Source organism: Vanellus vanellus (genome assembly GCF_965231255.1).
Source record: "Vanellus vanellus genome assembly, chromosome: 1".
In the NCBI taxonomy this organism is placed as follows: Eukaryota; Metazoa; Chordata; class Aves; order Charadriiformes; family Charadriidae; genus Vanellus; species Vanellus vanellus.
Window position 1 is genome coordinate 62,146,252 of NC_138905.1, and position 18,132 is coordinate 62,164,383.

The 18,132-nt window shown below is 44.3% G+C and overlaps 2 protein-coding genes across 2 annotated transcripts; one reads left to right on the forward strand and one right to left on the reverse strand.

Annotated features, from left to right (window-relative positions):
• The first annotated feature begins 970 nt into the window (after positions 1–970).
• Positions 971–2,824, forward strand: UQCC6 (ubiquinol-cytochrome c reductase complex assembly factor 6). The gene is made up of 2 exons (XM_082492822.1): positions 971–1,279; positions 2,463–2,824. Exons 1-2 carry the CDS (start codon positions 1,172–1,174, stop codon positions 2,556–2,558), a joined length of 204 nt encoding a protein of 67 aa, XP_082348948.1. The 5' UTR covers positions 971–1,171; the 3' UTR covers positions 2,559–2,824.
• A 4,931-nt stretch (positions 2,825–7,755) lies between these two features.
• HSP90B1 (heat shock protein 90 beta family member 1) lies at positions 7,756–17,366 on the reverse strand. The gene is made up of 18 exons (XM_082498708.1): positions 17,219–17,366; positions 16,571–16,670; positions 15,768–15,909; positions 15,572–15,688; positions 14,847–15,178; positions 13,891–14,002; positions 13,085–13,201; positions 12,385–12,501; positions 11,704–11,841; positions 11,539–11,616; positions 11,383–11,448; positions 10,871–11,140; positions 10,397–10,642; positions 9,966–10,102; positions 9,489–9,567; positions 9,235–9,390; positions 8,581–8,679; positions 7,756–8,017 (listed from the first exon to the last, which is right to left on the reverse strand). The coding sequence occupies exons 1-18, from the start codon at positions 17,265–17,267 to the stop codon at positions 7,988–7,990; spliced, it is 2,385 nt and encodes a 794-aa protein (XP_082354834.1). The 5' UTR covers positions 17,268–17,366; the 3' UTR covers positions 7,756–7,987.
• Positions 17,367–18,132: the final 766 nt, after the last annotated feature.

Sequence of the window (18,132 nt, forward strand, 5' to 3'; positions counted from 1 at the left end):
GACCCTTCTCCCACCCCCTCATAAACACCCGCGTTCCCACGCACCCCCTTCCCGCAGGCCCCACCGCCCGTCACTCCCGCTTTACCCACATCCGCGCCAGCGGACCCCCCTCGTACGACCACCAAACCCAGGCAGAGCTCCCGCTCCGGGAAACTCCCCCGGCGCCCACCCGGCATCGCGCCCCCAAGCTCTCCACAGCCCAACGGCACCATCCACACCCCCCCCCCCCTCGCCCCCCGCTCTCCCACAGGCACACAGGGCCGCCCCACGGCCGCAGGCCCGACTCGCCGCGCCCCCTCCCACACCCCACCCGGGAGCGCCTCCCGCCCCCCCTCCCCCCTTTGTGCCCAGGGCGGGCTCGGGGAAGGCGGGGGGGGAGGAGCGGGAGCCGCCACAGCCCGGCCCCGGCTTCCCCCGGCCACGGGAATGGGGAAATGGAGGAGAAGGACAACGGGATCCCCAACGCGAGGCCCGAGCGCGGCTGCGGGCGGGCCCCCACCGGTACCTGCCCAGCTCCTCGGCCTCCATGCCCGGGCGCGGGACCTCCCACTGTCGCCGCCGCCGCCGATGGGGCTATTGTCACCGGCCGCCCCCCGACGCCACCACCGCCCCCTCCCCCTGCGCCTCAGAGCCCCAACCGACCTGCCGGGCAGCCCCGCGTCACGTGAGCAGCGGCGGCCAATAGGAGCGCGCAGCCGGCCGGCCGAGCCGGCGAGGGCGGGGCGCGGGCGGTACCACTGCCGGCGTCGGTGCCGGTGCCCGTGGGGAAGGCGGCGGGAGGCGGCTCCCTGCCGGTCTGGGCTGGGAGCAGCCGCTCGGGGCGCCGGGGGGAGGCGGCGGGGATGGGTAGGGGGGTCTCAGCTGTCCTCCGCGGCCTCAGGGTCTCGGGATATACGTCACGAGTGCGTCACCCGCAAGGTGGGTACTCCGCCGTGAGGGGCGGGCCTCGGCGCCCCCGCCGCCATGTTGCGGCCGCCCCGCAGGCGGAGAGGATGACGCACCTCCGGCGGGTTACGTCTGCGTGGGGGCGGTGGGGTGTGACCGACCGCAGCTGCCGCCGCCGGGCGGGTGGCGCTGGGGCCGCGGCCGGTACCCGTCGTTGGGCTGCCTCGTGCCGGCACCTCCGTGAGGGAGCGAGGAGGCGCCGCGGCGCCGGGCCCTCCCCGCGGCCATGCCTGCCGGCGTGCCTTGGCCCACCTACCTGAAGACGCTGGCGGCCAGCATGCTGGCCATGTTCGCCGGCGCCGAGGTGGTGCACAGGTACTACAGGCCTGACCTTGTAAGTGCTGGGACGGCTGCGGGAGGGAGGGGCTCCGGTAGAGGTTTTCGGGTTGGAAAGGTGTCTGGCCCCACTGCCAAAAAATAAATAGAATAAGTGACGGGGCTCTGAGGAAGCAGCGGCCCACGTAGGCAGGTCGTCTCTTGGGAGCTGCATTCAAACCCGTGACGGGGCACCGAAAATAAGCAAACCGTGCAAACTTCCTCACAAAGGGTTTCTACTGTGGGAAGTTGGTTTTTTGAAAAGAGAGCGCAAAAGTGGCACTATATTAGATTTAAATAGACTTCTCCCCCCACCCCAGTAATGGAAATGAAGATGACCAAAAGTTTACCTTAGAAATAATGACAGGCTGAGAGTCAAGACTATCTAAATTACTGTTACAGAGAACCAAGCTCCAAATGGGACCATCCAACAGGGGTATTAATGGTTGATTTGGTTTCTTTGGGGCCTTCCAACTTGTAAGCTTTATCTCATCCTCCTTCCCTTGTATACTTTCTTTTTAAAAACACTGTGCTATATGAAAACCAGAAATAAATTAAAAAATCGCCACCCTTGAGCTGTCATGTCAAAATTTAGGCAAGGAGGCTTAAATCATTGATAGATGCATAAGAATTTATGTATTTTAAGTTTCTACTGTAGCCTTCATTGCAGGGCAATTGGCATATTTACTCAGAATGATCTAACGATCTACTCTTTAGCACAAATTTTGAGGAGGTGTGATTTTTAAAATGTCATGTCATCTGGTATCTTTTTTTAAATTTAATCTCCACTTTTAGTACTTAATTTCTAAAACAAGGGTAGAAGCAGTGAAACTTTTTCTTCTGTCACCAAGAGAAGGAATATGTTTGGAAACTTCAGCTGTCCTCAACATCTCAACCAAACTTAATTTCTTAAATGGCAAAAAGAAGCATTGTTCCTTTAAAACAAACTGTCTGTTCTTCCTTTTTCCTTCTTTTTTTCAAATCATATCTTGATACTTTAAAATGAAAGTCAAATTACAAACAGGTAATAGGTTAATTTTTAAAATGTTCTGCATGTAAGAATTGTACTCTGCTCAAAAAAGAGGGCTGTATAATCACAATTTAGCTATAATGCTGTGTCTTACAGAGTACAGTAATTTACTGTTTTGTGAGTTTAGTTTTTCTTCTGTCACAACGCTGATGTCTTTCTCCATTTTTAACAGAGTATACCTGAAATACCTCCTAAGCCTGGAGAACTGAAAACAGAACTGTTGGGTCTAAAAGCAAGATCAAGTAAAGTTCAAAGTTCACAACAGTGACCAGAATTTACTTACATTGTGTAAACTAGAACTGATGTAATACTTGTTCAGCTGTCTCAACTGCAGAAATCCATATGTGAAATACTGTACTCCATTAATACTTTTTTGTTGTTGCTCCCTTTAAGAAGACTTAAAGGCAGCATTAAACATAAATGTACGATGAATAATGTTGTTAAAAGTCCAGTCGGTTGTGTGCCAAAATGCTTATGGCTTCTTAATCTTGATTTTAGTGTTAAGTAACCTTCAGAATAAAAGATGTGAACTCACATTGGTGAGTCTGATGGAATTTGAAACTTTGAAGCTCATTAACAAGTATAGGAAGTTTAGCATAGGGAAAATTTGAGCTTTTCAGGCCATGCATTAGCCTTAATAAGCTTACCCATTCATCTGTAATAGAGCCTCACTTACCTGTTCGCTTTTCTCCCCTTTTTAAATTTTAACTCAGTATTACTGGACATAACACAGAATGTGATAGAGTAAGTGATGGCACTTAGAAATGAGATTCCTTCTTGCAGGACTTGTTGCACTCAATGACTCCTAATCATAGAATGATTTCGTTTGGACCTTGAAGATTATCGAGTTCCAACCCCAGTGCCATAGGCAGGGACACCTCCCACTAGACCAGGTTGCCCAAGGCCACGTCCAGCCTGGCCTTGAACACCTCCAGGGATGGGGCCTCAACAACTTCTCTGGGCAACCTGTTCCAGTGCCTCACCACCCTCAAAGTGAAAAATTTCTTCCTAATGTTTAATCTGAACCTGCCCTCTTCTAGTTTAAAGCCATTCCCCCTCGTCCTATCGCTACATGCCCTAGTAAAAAGTCCTTCCCCAGCTCTCCTGTAGGCCCCCTTTAAGTACTGGAAGGCCGCAATAAGATCTCCCTGGAGCCTTCTCTTCTCCAGGCTGAACAGCCCCAACTCTTTCAGCCTCTTCTCGTAGGAGAGGTGCTCCAGCCCTCAGATCATCCTCGTGGCTCTCCTCTGGACATGCTCCAGCAGGTCCATGTCCTTCTTATGTTGGGGACTCCAGAGCTGGATGCAGTACTCCAGGTGGGGTCTCACGAGAGTGGAGTAGAGGGGCAGAATCACCTCTTTTGACCTGCTGGCCACACTACTTCTGATGCAGTCCAGGATGCGGTTGGCCTTCTGGGCTGCGATTGCACATTGCTGGCTCATGTTGAGCTTCTTGTCGATCAGCACACCCAGGTCCTTCTCCTCAGGGCTGCTCTCCAGCCATTCCCTGCCGAGCCTGTATTTGTGCTTGGGATTGCCCCGACCCAGATGTAAGACCTTGCACTTGGCCTTGTTGAACTGCATGAGGTTGTCTTGGGCCCACCTCTCCAGCCTGTCCAGGTCCATCTGGATGGCATCCCTCCCAGCGTGTCTACCTCAAGCCAAACAGCTTGGTATCATCGGCAAACTTGCTGAGGGTGCACTTGACCCCACTGTCCATGTCACCGACAAAAATGTTGAATGGTACGGATCACAGTACCAACCCCTGAAGAACGCTACTCGTCACTGCCCTCCACTTGGACATCGACCCGTTGACTGCAATTCTTTTGAGTGCGACCGTCCAGTCAGTTCTTTATCCACTGAGCGGTCCATTTATTGAATTCACGTCTCTTCAATTTAGAGAGCAGGATATTGTGTGGGACAGTGTCAAATGCTTTGTACAAGTCCAGGTAGATGACATCAGTTGGTCTTCCCTTAGCCACTGCTGCTGTAATCCCTTTGTAGAAGACCACCAAATTTGTCAGGCGTGACTTGCCCTTGGTGAAGCCATGGTGGCTGTCACCAATTACCTCCTTATTTTCTATGTGCCTTAGCAGAGTTTCCAGGAGGATCTGCTCCGTGATCTTGACAGGCTAACTGCCATAGCAGCAGTTATGTTGGCTTTCTGTGTGTATTACTGCAGGAAATGGACTTTGGTCCACTGTAAGGCTGGAGAGAATCTTACAACTTGGTTGTATTAGTTAAAATGGGGCAAATACATACAGATTATACTGAAATTATGTATGTTTATACTCTATGTGGGCATACTGAAGTTATGTATGTTTATACTCTATGTGGGCATCATCTTCTGTTTACAGCTACTTTTGATAGCTGTAGACATACAGAACTCTGAAATAACATGTGCAGGTTTACTTTACTGTCCGGAAATAGTATCACCACAAAACCGAAGATACTCAAAGTGAATGTCCTACAAAGATGGTACAACAACCCATTTTTGACTGGTATGCAGCACAGCTTGTAGAAGTTGGGGATTGCTTTCCCTTGAGAAAGGTACCAAGACAAGGCACAGGCTTCATCCTCAATTCTGACACAGGTTTAACTTGGGAAAGAAGACTGCAGTCTGACTGATTACCCATTAAGGAAACAGAAAGCTCCCTAATTCCTACTGGCAAAGTGCTTGGAGCTCTTGTAATAGCAGAAGGATCCAGAAATGATCACTGGAAGTGCTACTTTTACATCTGTTCCAGCTGTGAAGCTGTTATTTAGGTTTGCATAAATTGGAGTGGTTTTCCTAGGAAGAAGAGTTTACAGTTCCTCTGCTCGTGTATGTGCCTCTGCTCTCACAGTTTTGCTACTGTTGGCTGATCTAGAACAGTAGCTGAGGAAGAACAATATCCTTTCCTGCTCTTATATGCCCCTGTGGATGTTCAGGCTGCAGCCTGTACTTAGTATTACTAGATTGCAGCCTCTCTATCACAGACCTCTTTATGAGAGCAGCCATTGATAGAAAGACCTCAAGTGAATCTCGGGTGTTAAATCCAAATGAAATCAATCAATGAGGACATCTTACTAGGTCAAGTTCTGGTGAAGCTACTTTTTCCTTTATGTACCTAAAGAAAGCCACGATTGACAACCTTCTGCCTCAGCAGAAGACAGTTTATTGAAGAGACAAGATGGTGCACTTCAGCAGTATTTTGTTCCTGTTCTAACTAGGGCAGGAAGAACAGTTTTTTTAGTTATCCCTTTAAAGAGCCAGGATTCACCAACCTTTACCCTATTACTCATGCTTTGTCAGAGTATCACTTCTGTCATTATAGTTGATTTCTGACATGAAAGATGCATTTCTCCCTATTTTCTAAAGGCTTTTCAGATCTAAAGGCTGCAGAGGGAAGTTACTAATTTGGATTGGTTTTCTAAATGTATCCTGCTACTAATAGAAACTGAGAAACAGGGAGCATGTGTTTTACCCGAGCCTGTTCTAGCAGAGGGAACCCATTCTCATTAGAGCCCACCTAGGAACAGCAAAGCTGATGACACCCCCAGAGTCAGTGTGACTGCAGCACTGAAAAAATAGCCTCAGTGACCGGGAGACACTTCTTCCAGCATTAACGCTCCCTTACTTCACAGAATTGACACCTACAACTGCATTTTGTGCTTATTAATAGCAAACACTTGTCGCTCCAGGGTAGAGAAAGCAGCTGGATCACAGCTATGTTGCACATGATACCCTCTGCTGAGGAAGATGAAGAAGCACAAAGCATGACTCTCAAGTGTGCTCTTTATTATTACTGAAATTAAATCAGGTATGTCATCCTAAAACCAATCAAGGCATTGAAAACTTCAGCTATGTAACAGAACAAAGGTTGCTTAAGTCTACAAGTAATTAACAGATTAAGAATACTGTAGCAAGCAACCCTACACTTCCAATACTCTTCTTGGGATTGTTAGCTGCAAAAGCACTCAACCACACAGTAGGCATGATCCACCTTTGCTACTTGGGCTGGTCAAACAGATATAGAGGGGCATGTATTCACTAGAAGTGGTATTTTAGGAGTATTAAATCAAAACCTCAGCAGCAGTTGATTGCTATAGAGCACAACAGTTGCACTGCCACACTGAGAAGACCATACCTTAAGCAGAAATGGTGCACCTCTGCTACTCAATAACTTACCAACAAAGGACTGATATTTAAGCTGATACTGCTGGCTGCTGACCTACTCTAGGGTTAAACCTCTCAGCACACTTTAATAACAAAAGGCTCTTATGGTGCATCTAAGATACTACTACAGTGAACAAAAGCCTAAACAACCCCAAACTCCCTCAATAAAAACCCAAAACTAAGCTCCTATTCCTTGAAGTCTCAAACAACATACTTCAACATATGTAGAGCCAACATGCCTGTATAAACCCTAAGTCAATCATCACAGTGATACATGGCATTTGTATTTATTTCATGTAAAGTACTTGGGCAATATAGAAGCCACCTAGTAAAAAGCAAGTTCTTCAGGTCAATGTTCAGTACCCTCACCTAATTAGAAAGTTTATTTCGCATCAGATTGCGGAACCTCAAACTTCACAAAAAATTCTGTTAACAAAACAGAATAGTGGTTCTTAAGTAGAGTCACTGTATAGAAGTACTACTCCTACGTACTTCTTCCACAGAAGGTGGCAAAAAACCCCCTTCAATGTAAACACTTTCTACCAACTCCGTGAAAATACTTCAAGGTAGAGGTGCTAGTGAGAAAATGTAGTGCTTCACCTAACCACCACATAAAGCTCATATTAACAAACAGAAGAGAAAGTGGTGCCTCCAGTTCAACATGTCTACATTACAATTTGGTGTGACCAGGTTTAGCTTTAGTTAGATCAAATATTTACAGCAGCATTAAGGAGTAACTGTAACAGACAAGAGCTTCCACCTTTAGAAAATTGTGGAAAGGACCGCTGTAGCTGTTGGGAAAGCTACAACAGTTAATGGCAGGGTTACTAAATATTATGGAGGGCGGCATAAGCTCAGAGATGGTGAGCCACTTCTGGTTGCTGCGGTTCATACCTTTAGTGAAAGGAGCTTTTTATTTTTTTTGCGCTATCTCAGCTGTAAAAGCTACCACTGCCTATTCTGTACAGTGGAGCCAAGTCACATGTAGTTCAGTGCAAGCTGGCTCCAATGCTATTTTTAAATGCCCTGTCTCATCTTTCTTGAGATGTCAGTAAACACAACTTCTTGAATACTTATTTCAACTTGCAAGTTCAGTACAGCTCTTGGACACCAGGTATATTTTGGCTAAACAGCACAAAACCCAGCCACAGGCATACGCTACACAGTTAAGTGTAGCTGTGCCAGTGTGGCAAAGCAGGGGGACTGCAAACTGCCTGCTGTACAAAGGACCTGAATGCTCAAGATAATCCTTTCATTTCTTTATGCTAGCCAACAAGATAAGCTTACTATGTAAAATCTAGAGTTAGTGGTGTTTGGGAACATTTTATTTTGTACATGACAAGATTTTACACCAAGTCAGTTAAATAATACAAATCTACATTCATGAGGAATGTTTTTAGAAAAGTCAACTTAAAAAAAAAATCCTCCTTTACCCTTAAACCCCATACCATCCCTCAACATTGTACAGTGGAAAAAAACAAACAATCTAATTCACATTCCCTCCTAACCCCCCAGTGCAGGACGGTAGTTGAGTGCAGTTTACAGTTCATCTTTCACATCTGTGGATTCCTGTGGAGACATCAAACAGAGAATCAAAGTGTTTTCTTCAAAGTGGAAAAGGTTACAAGAGCTGTCTCAGAAGTAGTGAACGCAAGTATTCATCAAGACATCATCATTAAAACTGCAGGCATTAGCTAAGTGAAGGCTGACTTCACGTAACAGCAGAACTGTTTATAGTTAGTGCTGTTGTGAGTCTATATTGTAAGCACTTGAAACTATGTTCTTGCCCATTATTTGTTATTGTGCACAGGCTGTGGAAATCCAACAGATAACATTAAGTTGACTGCAGAAGATTTGCTGATATTTTCTTGCTATAGGGTACTGTTGCAATCTCTTAAGCTTAATTTAGCTCCAACTTTGAGTATATCTAAGTTTTTTCTTCTTACAATATAGTCTGATAAGGAATGAAGTATAATTTGTGCTGCAGGTTTTTTCCCCCCTCCAAGAGAAGATTGGAAAACCTCACACTAAAAACTAGTGCCATGAAAGCAAGAGTGAACAAGTTTGTTGCCAGGAACACCACAGACAAAACTGCACATAAATATTGTTAAGAGACAAACTTGAGACCTTACCTTCTGTGTTTCACTGTCTTCAGCATCAGCATCCACCTCCTCTTCATCTTGCTCTGCCTCCTCAGCTGTGTCTTCAGGCTCTTCAGGTTCCTCCTCCACCTGTTACAAGGTCACAAGCAATTTGCTTTATTTGCTTAGGACACATACTAGTTTTGGACTAGCCAAATACAGGCTACGGGAGAATTCACTATCAGTTCCTTACAGTTGCCCCAAGCTACCTGAAGGAGAAAGTGAGTTCTGTTTAGCACTGACACTATTGTACCCCTGCTGGCAAGATATCCAGCCTAAGTTCTTGCACAGCATTATGAAAACCCACGAGACTTATGCCCACTTCAGAATTTTCTCCATTCACGAGATGGGCACATGTGCCTTTGACCCCTAATTTACTCCCATAAAGCCACCACGTAGTTCAGTACAGGACAATACTTGAGAAGCATAATGAAAGAACATAATCCCAAGCAACTGGAAGGGAGAACATAAGCATGAAGTACAGACTCATCAGTTTCCCATCCAGGTACTCGAACTGGGCTCCTGGTGGCCCACCTAAGTGCAGGAAGGTGGATAAATTTTATTTTATCCAAGTTGGTCAAGTATCTGCTTTTTTAAGATGTAGCAGCAAGTCAGTTATCAGCTTCAAACTGAAGGCAAACTAACCTTTGCATCCAGGTCAATGTTTAAACTTAAACGTAGCATTCTTTCTATTCTGTCTCCATATTCCTTAGTGTCTGGTAACATATATCCTGATCTCAAAGTTGCAGTTTCAAACAACACAACTGCAAGATCCGAAACTGTTTTGTCATCTTCATTTTCCTAATGTGAAAGAGCATTAAAAAATAAACACAAACAGAACTGTTAACTAGGTGGTATGCAGCCAAGTAGTCAATATTTCACTACTGTTATTTGTTTACCTTGACTCGCCTCAGCATGTCCTTGATCAGTGGATGCCTGGGGTTAATTTCAAATGTCTTCTTTTGGCTAGCATAGTAACTGAAAAAAATAGAAGTTACATCATTAAGTTTTGAAGTAGCTACATCTTTAAATCCATGAATATCAATTACAGCCACAGTAACATGTATTCCTCCCCTAGCCCATGTTTACGACTAGCTTAACTCTAAATAGCATTCAGGTTACTACAACAGTTCATCTTCTTGTCACTAAATGACAAATAGCAAATGCCACTGATAAGTCTTGCTCACCAGGCAGTTTTACACACTGGAATTTGAAATAACTATGTAGGACTATGATGGAGACTGCAACTTGGTTGCAAGTGAGCTTAAAAACATGAAGGATCATCTGGATCCAGATGGAAGCTTGGTGTGCCCACACCAAGCAAGGAAAGCCATCAACGACATTTCATGTCTGCTGCTACATAACCGAAAGCTTACTTTGTAGATATATCCTTCCCAGTTTGGTAAGCTTGAGCCTTCATGATTCTTTCCATGTTACCAGACCATCCATACTGACTAGCCACAAGAGCACATGGAGACTGGGTTAAACGTTGAGATAGCACAGCTTTTTCAATCTGTAGAAGAAAAAGTCTTAATGTCAGTTCACAGAGCTAATAGCTCATACAGGGAATAAATAAGGTAACACTGAAGCTTCCTGTCACTTCAGTATTTTCTGAAAGCAGACATTCTGACGATAGAAATTCTAACTCCTTATCTTCCCAAAATAAAGGTATTAAATGACATGTTCGTTTTTCCATAAGAATACAGAGAAGCTACTGTCAAGCCTATGCTCAAAGAATCTGCAAGGTGCGTTGTAGCAAGTACAACAGCATTGACAAATCAGCATTACATACAGCATAATGTTTTACCTTGTCTTTTAGAGCTTTGTCCTTCATCCAATTTAAGAGTGGTTCGAATTCCTTTTCCAAGGCTTCACGACTCTCCTTAGACTTTTCACTTTCTTCAAACTTAACTCCTTCTTTTGCTACATTTTGAAACCTCTTGCCATCAAACTCTGGCAGAGCCTGAATACAGTATTCATCTACAGGTTCAGTCAGATATATGACTTCATAGCCCTTTTTCAGAAGACGTTCAACAAATGGTGAGGACTCGGCCTAAGATAACAAAACAGATCAGATGCCAGTTTTAATTGCATTGGTACCAGCAGCTACTGAAATGTGTACAACTATATGACAAATGGTGGTACAAGGAAAATGGAACTGCAATAGTAACATAAGCATCGAGTCTTCACATTTAAAACAAATACACATTTCACAATGTTTATGGTACTACTTTAACTTAGAAGTTGTAATATTTTTTCCTGTTCTTCCACACTCGCATACCTCTTTTCTGCTGGCACCTGCCATAAAGTAAATTTTGTCTTGCTTTTCTTTCATTCTTTCCACATATTGGTCAAGGCTTGTGAGGTTGCTTTCATGATGAGAAGACTGGAAGCGAAGAAGTTTAGCCAGTCGTGTACGATTGGAGTGATCCTCAATAACTCCAAGCTTTACATTAGTACCAAACTCTTTCCAGAACGTGTCATTGTATTTTTCTTCTGCAATTTTCTTGATCATATCAAGAGTTTTGCGAACAAGTTTCTTTCTGATCACCTAAAAAAGCAGCAATAGCAAGTTATAATTGGAAGAGGTCTCAAGTCAACCCTACTGCAAAGCATGCATTCAAGACACTCAGTGTCCCTGAACTGAACAGATAGAGTCTGAAAACAGCAATGCATGGGTCTCCTACACTTCAATTTTACACTCCTTATATAAAGTAAAATTAATCAAGCTATTATTCTACATCTTGCTCATGTCGTGTTTACAACAAAGGAATAAAAGATCAATTAGCTTACCTTTAACAATTTATGCTGCTGAAGTGTTTCACGAGATACATTCAAAGGAAGATCATCAGAATCCACCTAATTGAGGAAGAAACTTCTTAAGTATAGCTAACAGTATTTGAAAATAGAAAAAGTAATAATCAAATGCAAGTAAGACTTAATACTTACAACACCCTTAACAAAATTAAGATATTTGGGCATCATGTCATGGAAGTCATCAGTGATGAACACTCTTCGAACATACAACTAAATTACAAGAGAAAACAGCAGTCAGGTTGTGTGGTTTTTTTTTTTTGGACACAAAAATCATACCCATGCACTTGCTTGTCCTACCTTAATGAAATCACTTTTTTTTGATCCATATTCATCAAACAGGCCACGTGGAGCAGAATTAGGAACAAACAAGATAGATTTGAAAGTTACTTCCCCTTCAGCAGTGAAGTGGATGTAAGCCATTGGGTCATCATGTTCCTGTGAAGAGGGAGTTCTTTTAATTAATATGGGGAAAACATTGGTGAGTTAACACATTTCCAGTAATAACATGAGTTTGCCAAATAAGTGCAATTATTTTACAATTAAAATATCTGACTATGCTTTGTTAGAATCTATTATGGAGACAAAAGTCCAGATACAGCTGAGTTACTTACAGAGAAGTAACCTTCCTTGAGACTTACTACTTTTCTTCCCCTTTCTTCCACCACATACAACACAAGCACCACCACACTCAAACTAAATAAAAATTTCCCTGTCAACATTTAAGCACATCAGTAAGCTGTGTATCAGCTGGAACTTGTTACTTCTCAAATCTAGGCCACTCAACACTTGGGTGGCAGTACCTTCTCTCCAGAAGAAAAGATTAACTCCTGCCTGATATGCTGTACATCCTAGACTCTCTACAATACAGTCTATCTACTAACAGAAGTTAATTCTTCAGAAATAGCCCATCCAATAAACACTCAGCTTTGTTTGTTCCAAACCTCTTGCTTTGGAACAATCTTAAGGCTCAGATCTTACCTTGGAAAAGGTTTTGTAAAAAGCTTTGTATTCATCTTCTTCAACTTCTTTAGATGGTCTCTGCCAGATTGGTTTTATGTCATTCATGAGCTCCCAGTCCCAGACAGTCTTTTCAACCTAAGTATGTAAACACCACAGTATACTAAAGACTCATTCTTTACTTAAGTCAGTTAAAGATGCTCCACTGAGGTCAAGTCGTACACTAGCATGGCAAAAATACATGCTCTTCCCAATTTACAGAGTAAATTACGCAATGACCTGGATATCCTTATTCAAATACACAAATTAGTGTAACACATCGGAACAAAACCGCAGTGTGTCCTATGTACATTTAACACAGTCATTAGTTGCAGTATTTCTGTTCTACTGCTGTTTTGAAAAAAGCCTTCCAGCAGAATATAGTCAATAAACTACTCAACAATGTCAGACTACTTAAGCCCACTACAATTTCAAGCAATTCACTTAAGTATTTATAATTAGTTCTGGGACCACTGCCTTACAAGGCTATTGTCAGTCATTTGCCTGATTTCTACCAAGTCTGTTTTGTTTAAAACCTTATTCCCTGACAAGATGTCTGCACTTAACAGGATTGCTGTTTGAAAGCACGCACACACTACTTAAGTACATCTCTAGAAGACTACCTATGAAAATTGCTGAACTATGAGATGAGTTACAATACCCCACGTCTGACAAAGCTTACTTTCTTAGTTTTTGGTTTCTTTTCTTCCTCCTCTTCTTCAACTGCAGCTTCATCATCATCTGTTTCTTCTTTCTCCTTTGCTTCCTCCTCTTCAATGGGCTCTTCAACAGTCTCTGTCTAAAGAGAAAATTTAAAGTGGGGACTTGGACTGCTTGGCTTCCTACCAGTCATCTTCTAGTATTCTCTCAATCAGCTTAATCTCTCACAATGCTAGTTTAACTTGTGTTATTTGCTTATCACAAGCATTTCTCTATAGGTAGCTGTGTTTTTTTAGCTATAGCTAGCTACATTTTTTTAGTTGTGTTTTTCATAAATACATGCTTGCTTTCAGTACACTGGGAGGTCACTGTACTCAAATTCAAGTTTTTCCATAGCTTTACACGCAATGCTAATCAGAGATTTGGGTGATTTTAAGTTAGCGCTACACTAAGAAAACATCAGGAGAACAGGCCTATTTTCAGAAGGACACACCTAACAAGAGCCCTGCTTGAGAGCGTACCAAACCTTCCAGCTACTAAACAAAACCAGCGGAACAAAGATCTTCCTTAGCAATTAGCACAGTCTTGCTCCTTTGGTAAAGTTCTTTCAGTCAGAATGAAAACAAGTTCCTTGAAAATCTGTGATTTTAGCAACACACTAAGTTTTGGAGAGCAGCTAACTAGTAAAATACTAGCTGGAAGAGTCACGAATGGAAGAATTTTAGAAATTAGACAAGTTCTATAGTATGCCCTCACCCTTCCTGAAAGATCTGGTCAGTTTTTACAACCAAAGCTCAAACTGTGCAATGCTCAGTTAAATATACTTACCTTGCTGCTCCACACATATATGGGGAAGTTTATGAACTGTGAGTATTTCTTGACTAGGTTTTTAACAGTATCCAGCTCAAGATAATCAGATGCCTCCTCCTTCAAGACAAGGCTAGACAAAATAAAACATAACACCCTTCAATTAAAGCGTTCAACAAGTATTTTGAAATAGTTTTAGAGAAGATGCATTTTCCTATTTTTGCAGCTATACCGATTCAAATTTATGTAAGTGAGCTTTTATTAGTTCAGCTGCAATTATCTCTTAAAAAAAAAATACAATCCAAACTGAACTGCTTCAATAAGGAGAAACACAATTGTTTTCAACAACTGGGACAGAACACAATATCCAGAAGTCTAAATAAAAACCTCAAATTATATTGATACTTATTGGGACTTTGATGCACTCTCACCGGCTTTACTTGAAACTAGAGCACTGACATGAACCTTTTCATACTAAGTGCCTTCCTTGAGGAAGAAGTCCTCTAAACTCAGATCAAATAAATTTATCTGCTCAAGAAAGCGATAAAAATAGGATTTTCAAACTGACTCTAGTTTAAGATTTGCATGAGACCAGTCTCACTGGTATAAACAGCAGCCAGTTTCCAAATGGAAGCTCTACAGCCCCTGCATAAGTTTCGATGGGCCACAACTGTGTTGAGGAACTGAGTGAGTTTGCAGGCAGCTCAACTGTCTGGAATTACTTGCCAACAGCTGTCAAGATGCTTTCTTAGTTCATCTAATGGAATGGGAAGCATACTACTTTGACATTCCACATTTATTTTGGATGCAGTTAATAGCTTGCATGTTTCTATTAAACTAAAAAAAAAAAAAATATCTCTATTACAAGAAGCAAACAATGTATGAATCACAATGCAAAAGTCATCCACATATTCCAAGGAGCAAAGTGCACCCACACAACTGTTTTTCTTTTAAAACCAAAGAAACTTAATACTTACGTTATGGTTGTGCCACGTCCTAAAGTGTTTCCTCTTGGGTCATCAATCACAGAGAATTCATTTGAATCTGACTCCCAAATATGTTGAGTATCATTGTTGTGTTTTGATGTGACAATAACTCTGTCTGCTACTAAGAAAGCAGAATAAAAGCCAACACCAAACTGCCCAATTAACTCAGATGTTGACTGGCTATCATCCTGCATTTCAGTCATCTTGTTTAAGAATTCACTTGTACCAGACTTTGCAATGGTACCCAGGTTTTTAACCAACTCCTCTTTTGTCATGCCAATACCCGTATCTGTAACATGAAGCATGTTCTTCTCTTTATCACACTGAAAAAAAGAGAGAAAGATGCAGTTTGGCTTCACTTTGAGTCTTAATACATAATACATTGCCACAGAAAAGTGCTAAGTAGAACAGCAGCTATTCAAATTCAAACACGCCTGGCTACAATAAATCAAATTCGCAGTAACTACAGAAGTGAGGAATATCCACCTTTAAAGTATTTCTATACTTCAGTTACTCTTTATAGAATCAGAAATATATTTTCACCATTAAAGGAAGAGTAGTCTTTGATAAAGTTAGGGTCCTGATGTGGTCCTAATTTGAATTTGCACCAGTATTAAGCCAGAAATTTAGATTTAATGATGCACTATCTTTTTTTTTTTTTAAACATTCCTCCCACCACTCCTCCATAAGAGATGATTGTACCTAATGCTTCTTACCTTGATTTTGACTGTAAGTTCCTCATTACCAGCAAGAGCACTTTCATCAGTTAAGGATATTAATCGGATCTTATCTAAAGCATCCGAAGCATTTGAAATAAGCTCCCTCAGGAAAATCTGAAATAGAAACCAGTAGTCAGGAATTCCAGAACAAACACAAACAATTCTAACATGTTCTACTGATAAAGGCACTAACCTCTTTATTTTTATATAAAGAATTGATAATAAGTTTCATCATTCTATTCACTTCTGCTTGAAATGCAAACTTCTCAGATTTTTCTCTGATTTCTTTGATCTGGGATGCATTCAGGCCATCTAGCTGGATAGCTTCTTCCTCTCTGTTAGGACAATGAAAACCTGTCAAGTAGTCTTGTCCACATACAGTATCACTAATTTTATCATGTAGCAATAGCAATAATAGTCTAGTTAGAACAATAGTAAGATCCTTAATCACTGACACAGTCCCAAAGTTACATGATCAAAGGAGATATATGCAAGAGTAACTATCTTCAATAGCATAACCTTAATCTAAAACTTGACTGAAAATACATGCTGGTAAGTTTTTTTTCCTAAAAAGAAATTCAGGAAAGAACACGGGTATGTTAAAACCACTGTATTCTTCAGCATGTAGTATACCTTACAGGAGATCAAGAGGTTCGTAGCTATAGAGCTATTTCATCAGTAGGCACTCAAATAACACCATTTACTACATGCAAGAATAAACCCCTGTTAACTTATTGGGTTTCACACAACCACTAATATTAGAAAAAACCAAGTTGAATATTTCTGAATCCAAGTTCTCAGGCTCACTTCTATTCAGAAGAAAAGTCTTTTCCAAAAGTATTTCTTTTCTCCCAGCTAACTAGATCGCTCTTTTGAATGGTGTTCCCCCACTATTTCTGAGGCTTTACACATTACTGATGTTCAAACTGACCCTTCAAAAGCAAGGGAAAGCCTGAACATTTCCGAAATAACTTACCCCAAACCCCAGGTACTAACCTCTGAACAACTTCATCATCTGTTCGAGATCCTTCTCTGCTTTTACCCAAGTCATCTTCCACGGTCCCATCCACATCCACCTCATCAGCTCTAACCGATACTGGGAAAACAAGGAATCCAACGACCTAAGCATGATCCCTACTAGACATTACCGAAACTCTCCCCACGGTTTTAGGCTCAGTTCTGTCCCTCCATCCCCACCCACACCTCCCTCCCCCCCGAGAAAACTTCAGCCTAACCGGAGACATCAGAGACGGGGAAGGGGATGGACACCCCCTCCGCCCCCACCTTCCCTCCGCCCCCGCCCGTGACGGCGCATGAGCCGTGTCAGACACACGGTCCCCCTCCCCCCGCTCCCCGGAGAGCGGCGCCGGCAGCAGCCCCAGGAGAGCAAGGCTGGAGCCCGGGCACTGCTCCGCCCCTCCCCTCGGTACGCCCGCAGGGAAGAAAGCCGGGACGGAAGAGAAGAAGGGGCTGCCCCCCGCGCCCCCAGACGCCACGGGCCCCACCTCGCTTCCCGTCGGCCTCCGTCCCCCTTAGCCTAGGAAAACCCGGGGGAAGAACAGATGTGTGTGTGCGCGTCTGTGTTTCGCCGAGACCCCGAACCCCCCCCCCCCCCGAAGCTTCTAGAAGCCCGCAGGCACTCACCGGCTAAGAGCAGCGTGCACGCCAGAGCCAGCCCCCACACCGACTTCATGGCGACGTGGGCTGCGGTCGCAGAAAGAGAACGGCCCCTGCCGCGGCGCTCCTACTCCGCGCTCCCGAGCCCGCCGCAACCCCAGCCCCTCGCTGCTGCCGCCGAACCCGCTGGAGCGGCCGCGGCCCTCCCCCTCCGCCTTATCAACCCAGGGCGCCGGAGGGTGGGGGGAGCCGCTCCGCCACTGTCCAATTGGAGCGTACCACGCCAAACATACAGCCAATTGGAAGCCTGGAAGGGAGGGGCCTGCGGCTATCGCCGCCAATCGTGGCTTTCCATGTGCGGTTTCCTGCGGACGGAGCGTGGCCGGCGCCGATTGGCCGGGCGAAAGGACCCTTGGCCAATCGTTTCGGCGGAGGGGTTTAACCGGCACGGCCTCTTGTTATATTTTTAATGAATAAGCCGTTAACATTTAACTCGGAGGCCGCGTGGGCCGCAGCCACTGCGGTCGCGTCCAGGAGCGATAAGGACAATCTCCACATGGGCCGCCAGCTCCGACCGCTTCCGGGGGCACCCGGGATGTTTACCGGGGAGACGGTTGCTATGGCAACGGGCGCTTCCGGTCGCGGCGGCTCGCCGCACCCCCGGCTACTAAAGAGGAGCGAGAAGTTACGGGTAGGGGGACCATAAACAGCCCGCCCGAGCTGTGGGAGCAGCGCCGAGCCTGGGCCGCCACGGCCGCTGGCAGTAGGACCCGCCGGATGGGGATCCCTCGCCCCCTACAGCGGGCAGCGCTGCGAGGCCGGCGGTGGGCGCATGCGCCGCTGCACCGCGTTGCATGCTGGGAGCTGTAGTCCGCAGCGGCGGGACTCACGGCGCCCCCTGTCGGCGCGGCGCTGGAGCTGCGCGGGGAGAGGCGCCATTA

What these genes read in the sequence shown, in the direction of transcription:
- UQCC6 (XM_082492822.1), top strand. Translation starts at nt 1,172, where the DNA reads ATGCCTGCCGGCGTGCCTTGGCCCACCTACCTGAAGACGCTGGCGGCC. An exon ending in GGTACTACAGGCCTGACCTT is followed by an intron (nt 1,280 to 2,462) that starts GTAAGTGCTGGG and finishes CATTTTTAACAG; the next exon opens with AGTATACCTGAAATACCTCC.
- HSP90B1 (XM_082498708.1), bottom strand. Translation starts at nt 17,267, where the DNA reads ATGAAGTCGGTGTGGGGGCTGGCTCTGGCGTGCACGCTGCTCTTAGCC. An exon ending in AACTTACAGTCAAAATCAAG is followed by an intron (nt 15,179 to 15,571) that starts GTAAGAAGCATT and finishes TCTTTTTTTCAG; the next exon opens with TGTGATAAAGAGAAGAACAT. An exon ending in AGAAACCAAAAACTAAGAAA is followed by an intron (nt 12,502 to 13,084) that starts GTAAGCTTTGTC and finishes TTACATACTTAG; the next exon opens with GTTGAAAAGACTGTCTGGGA.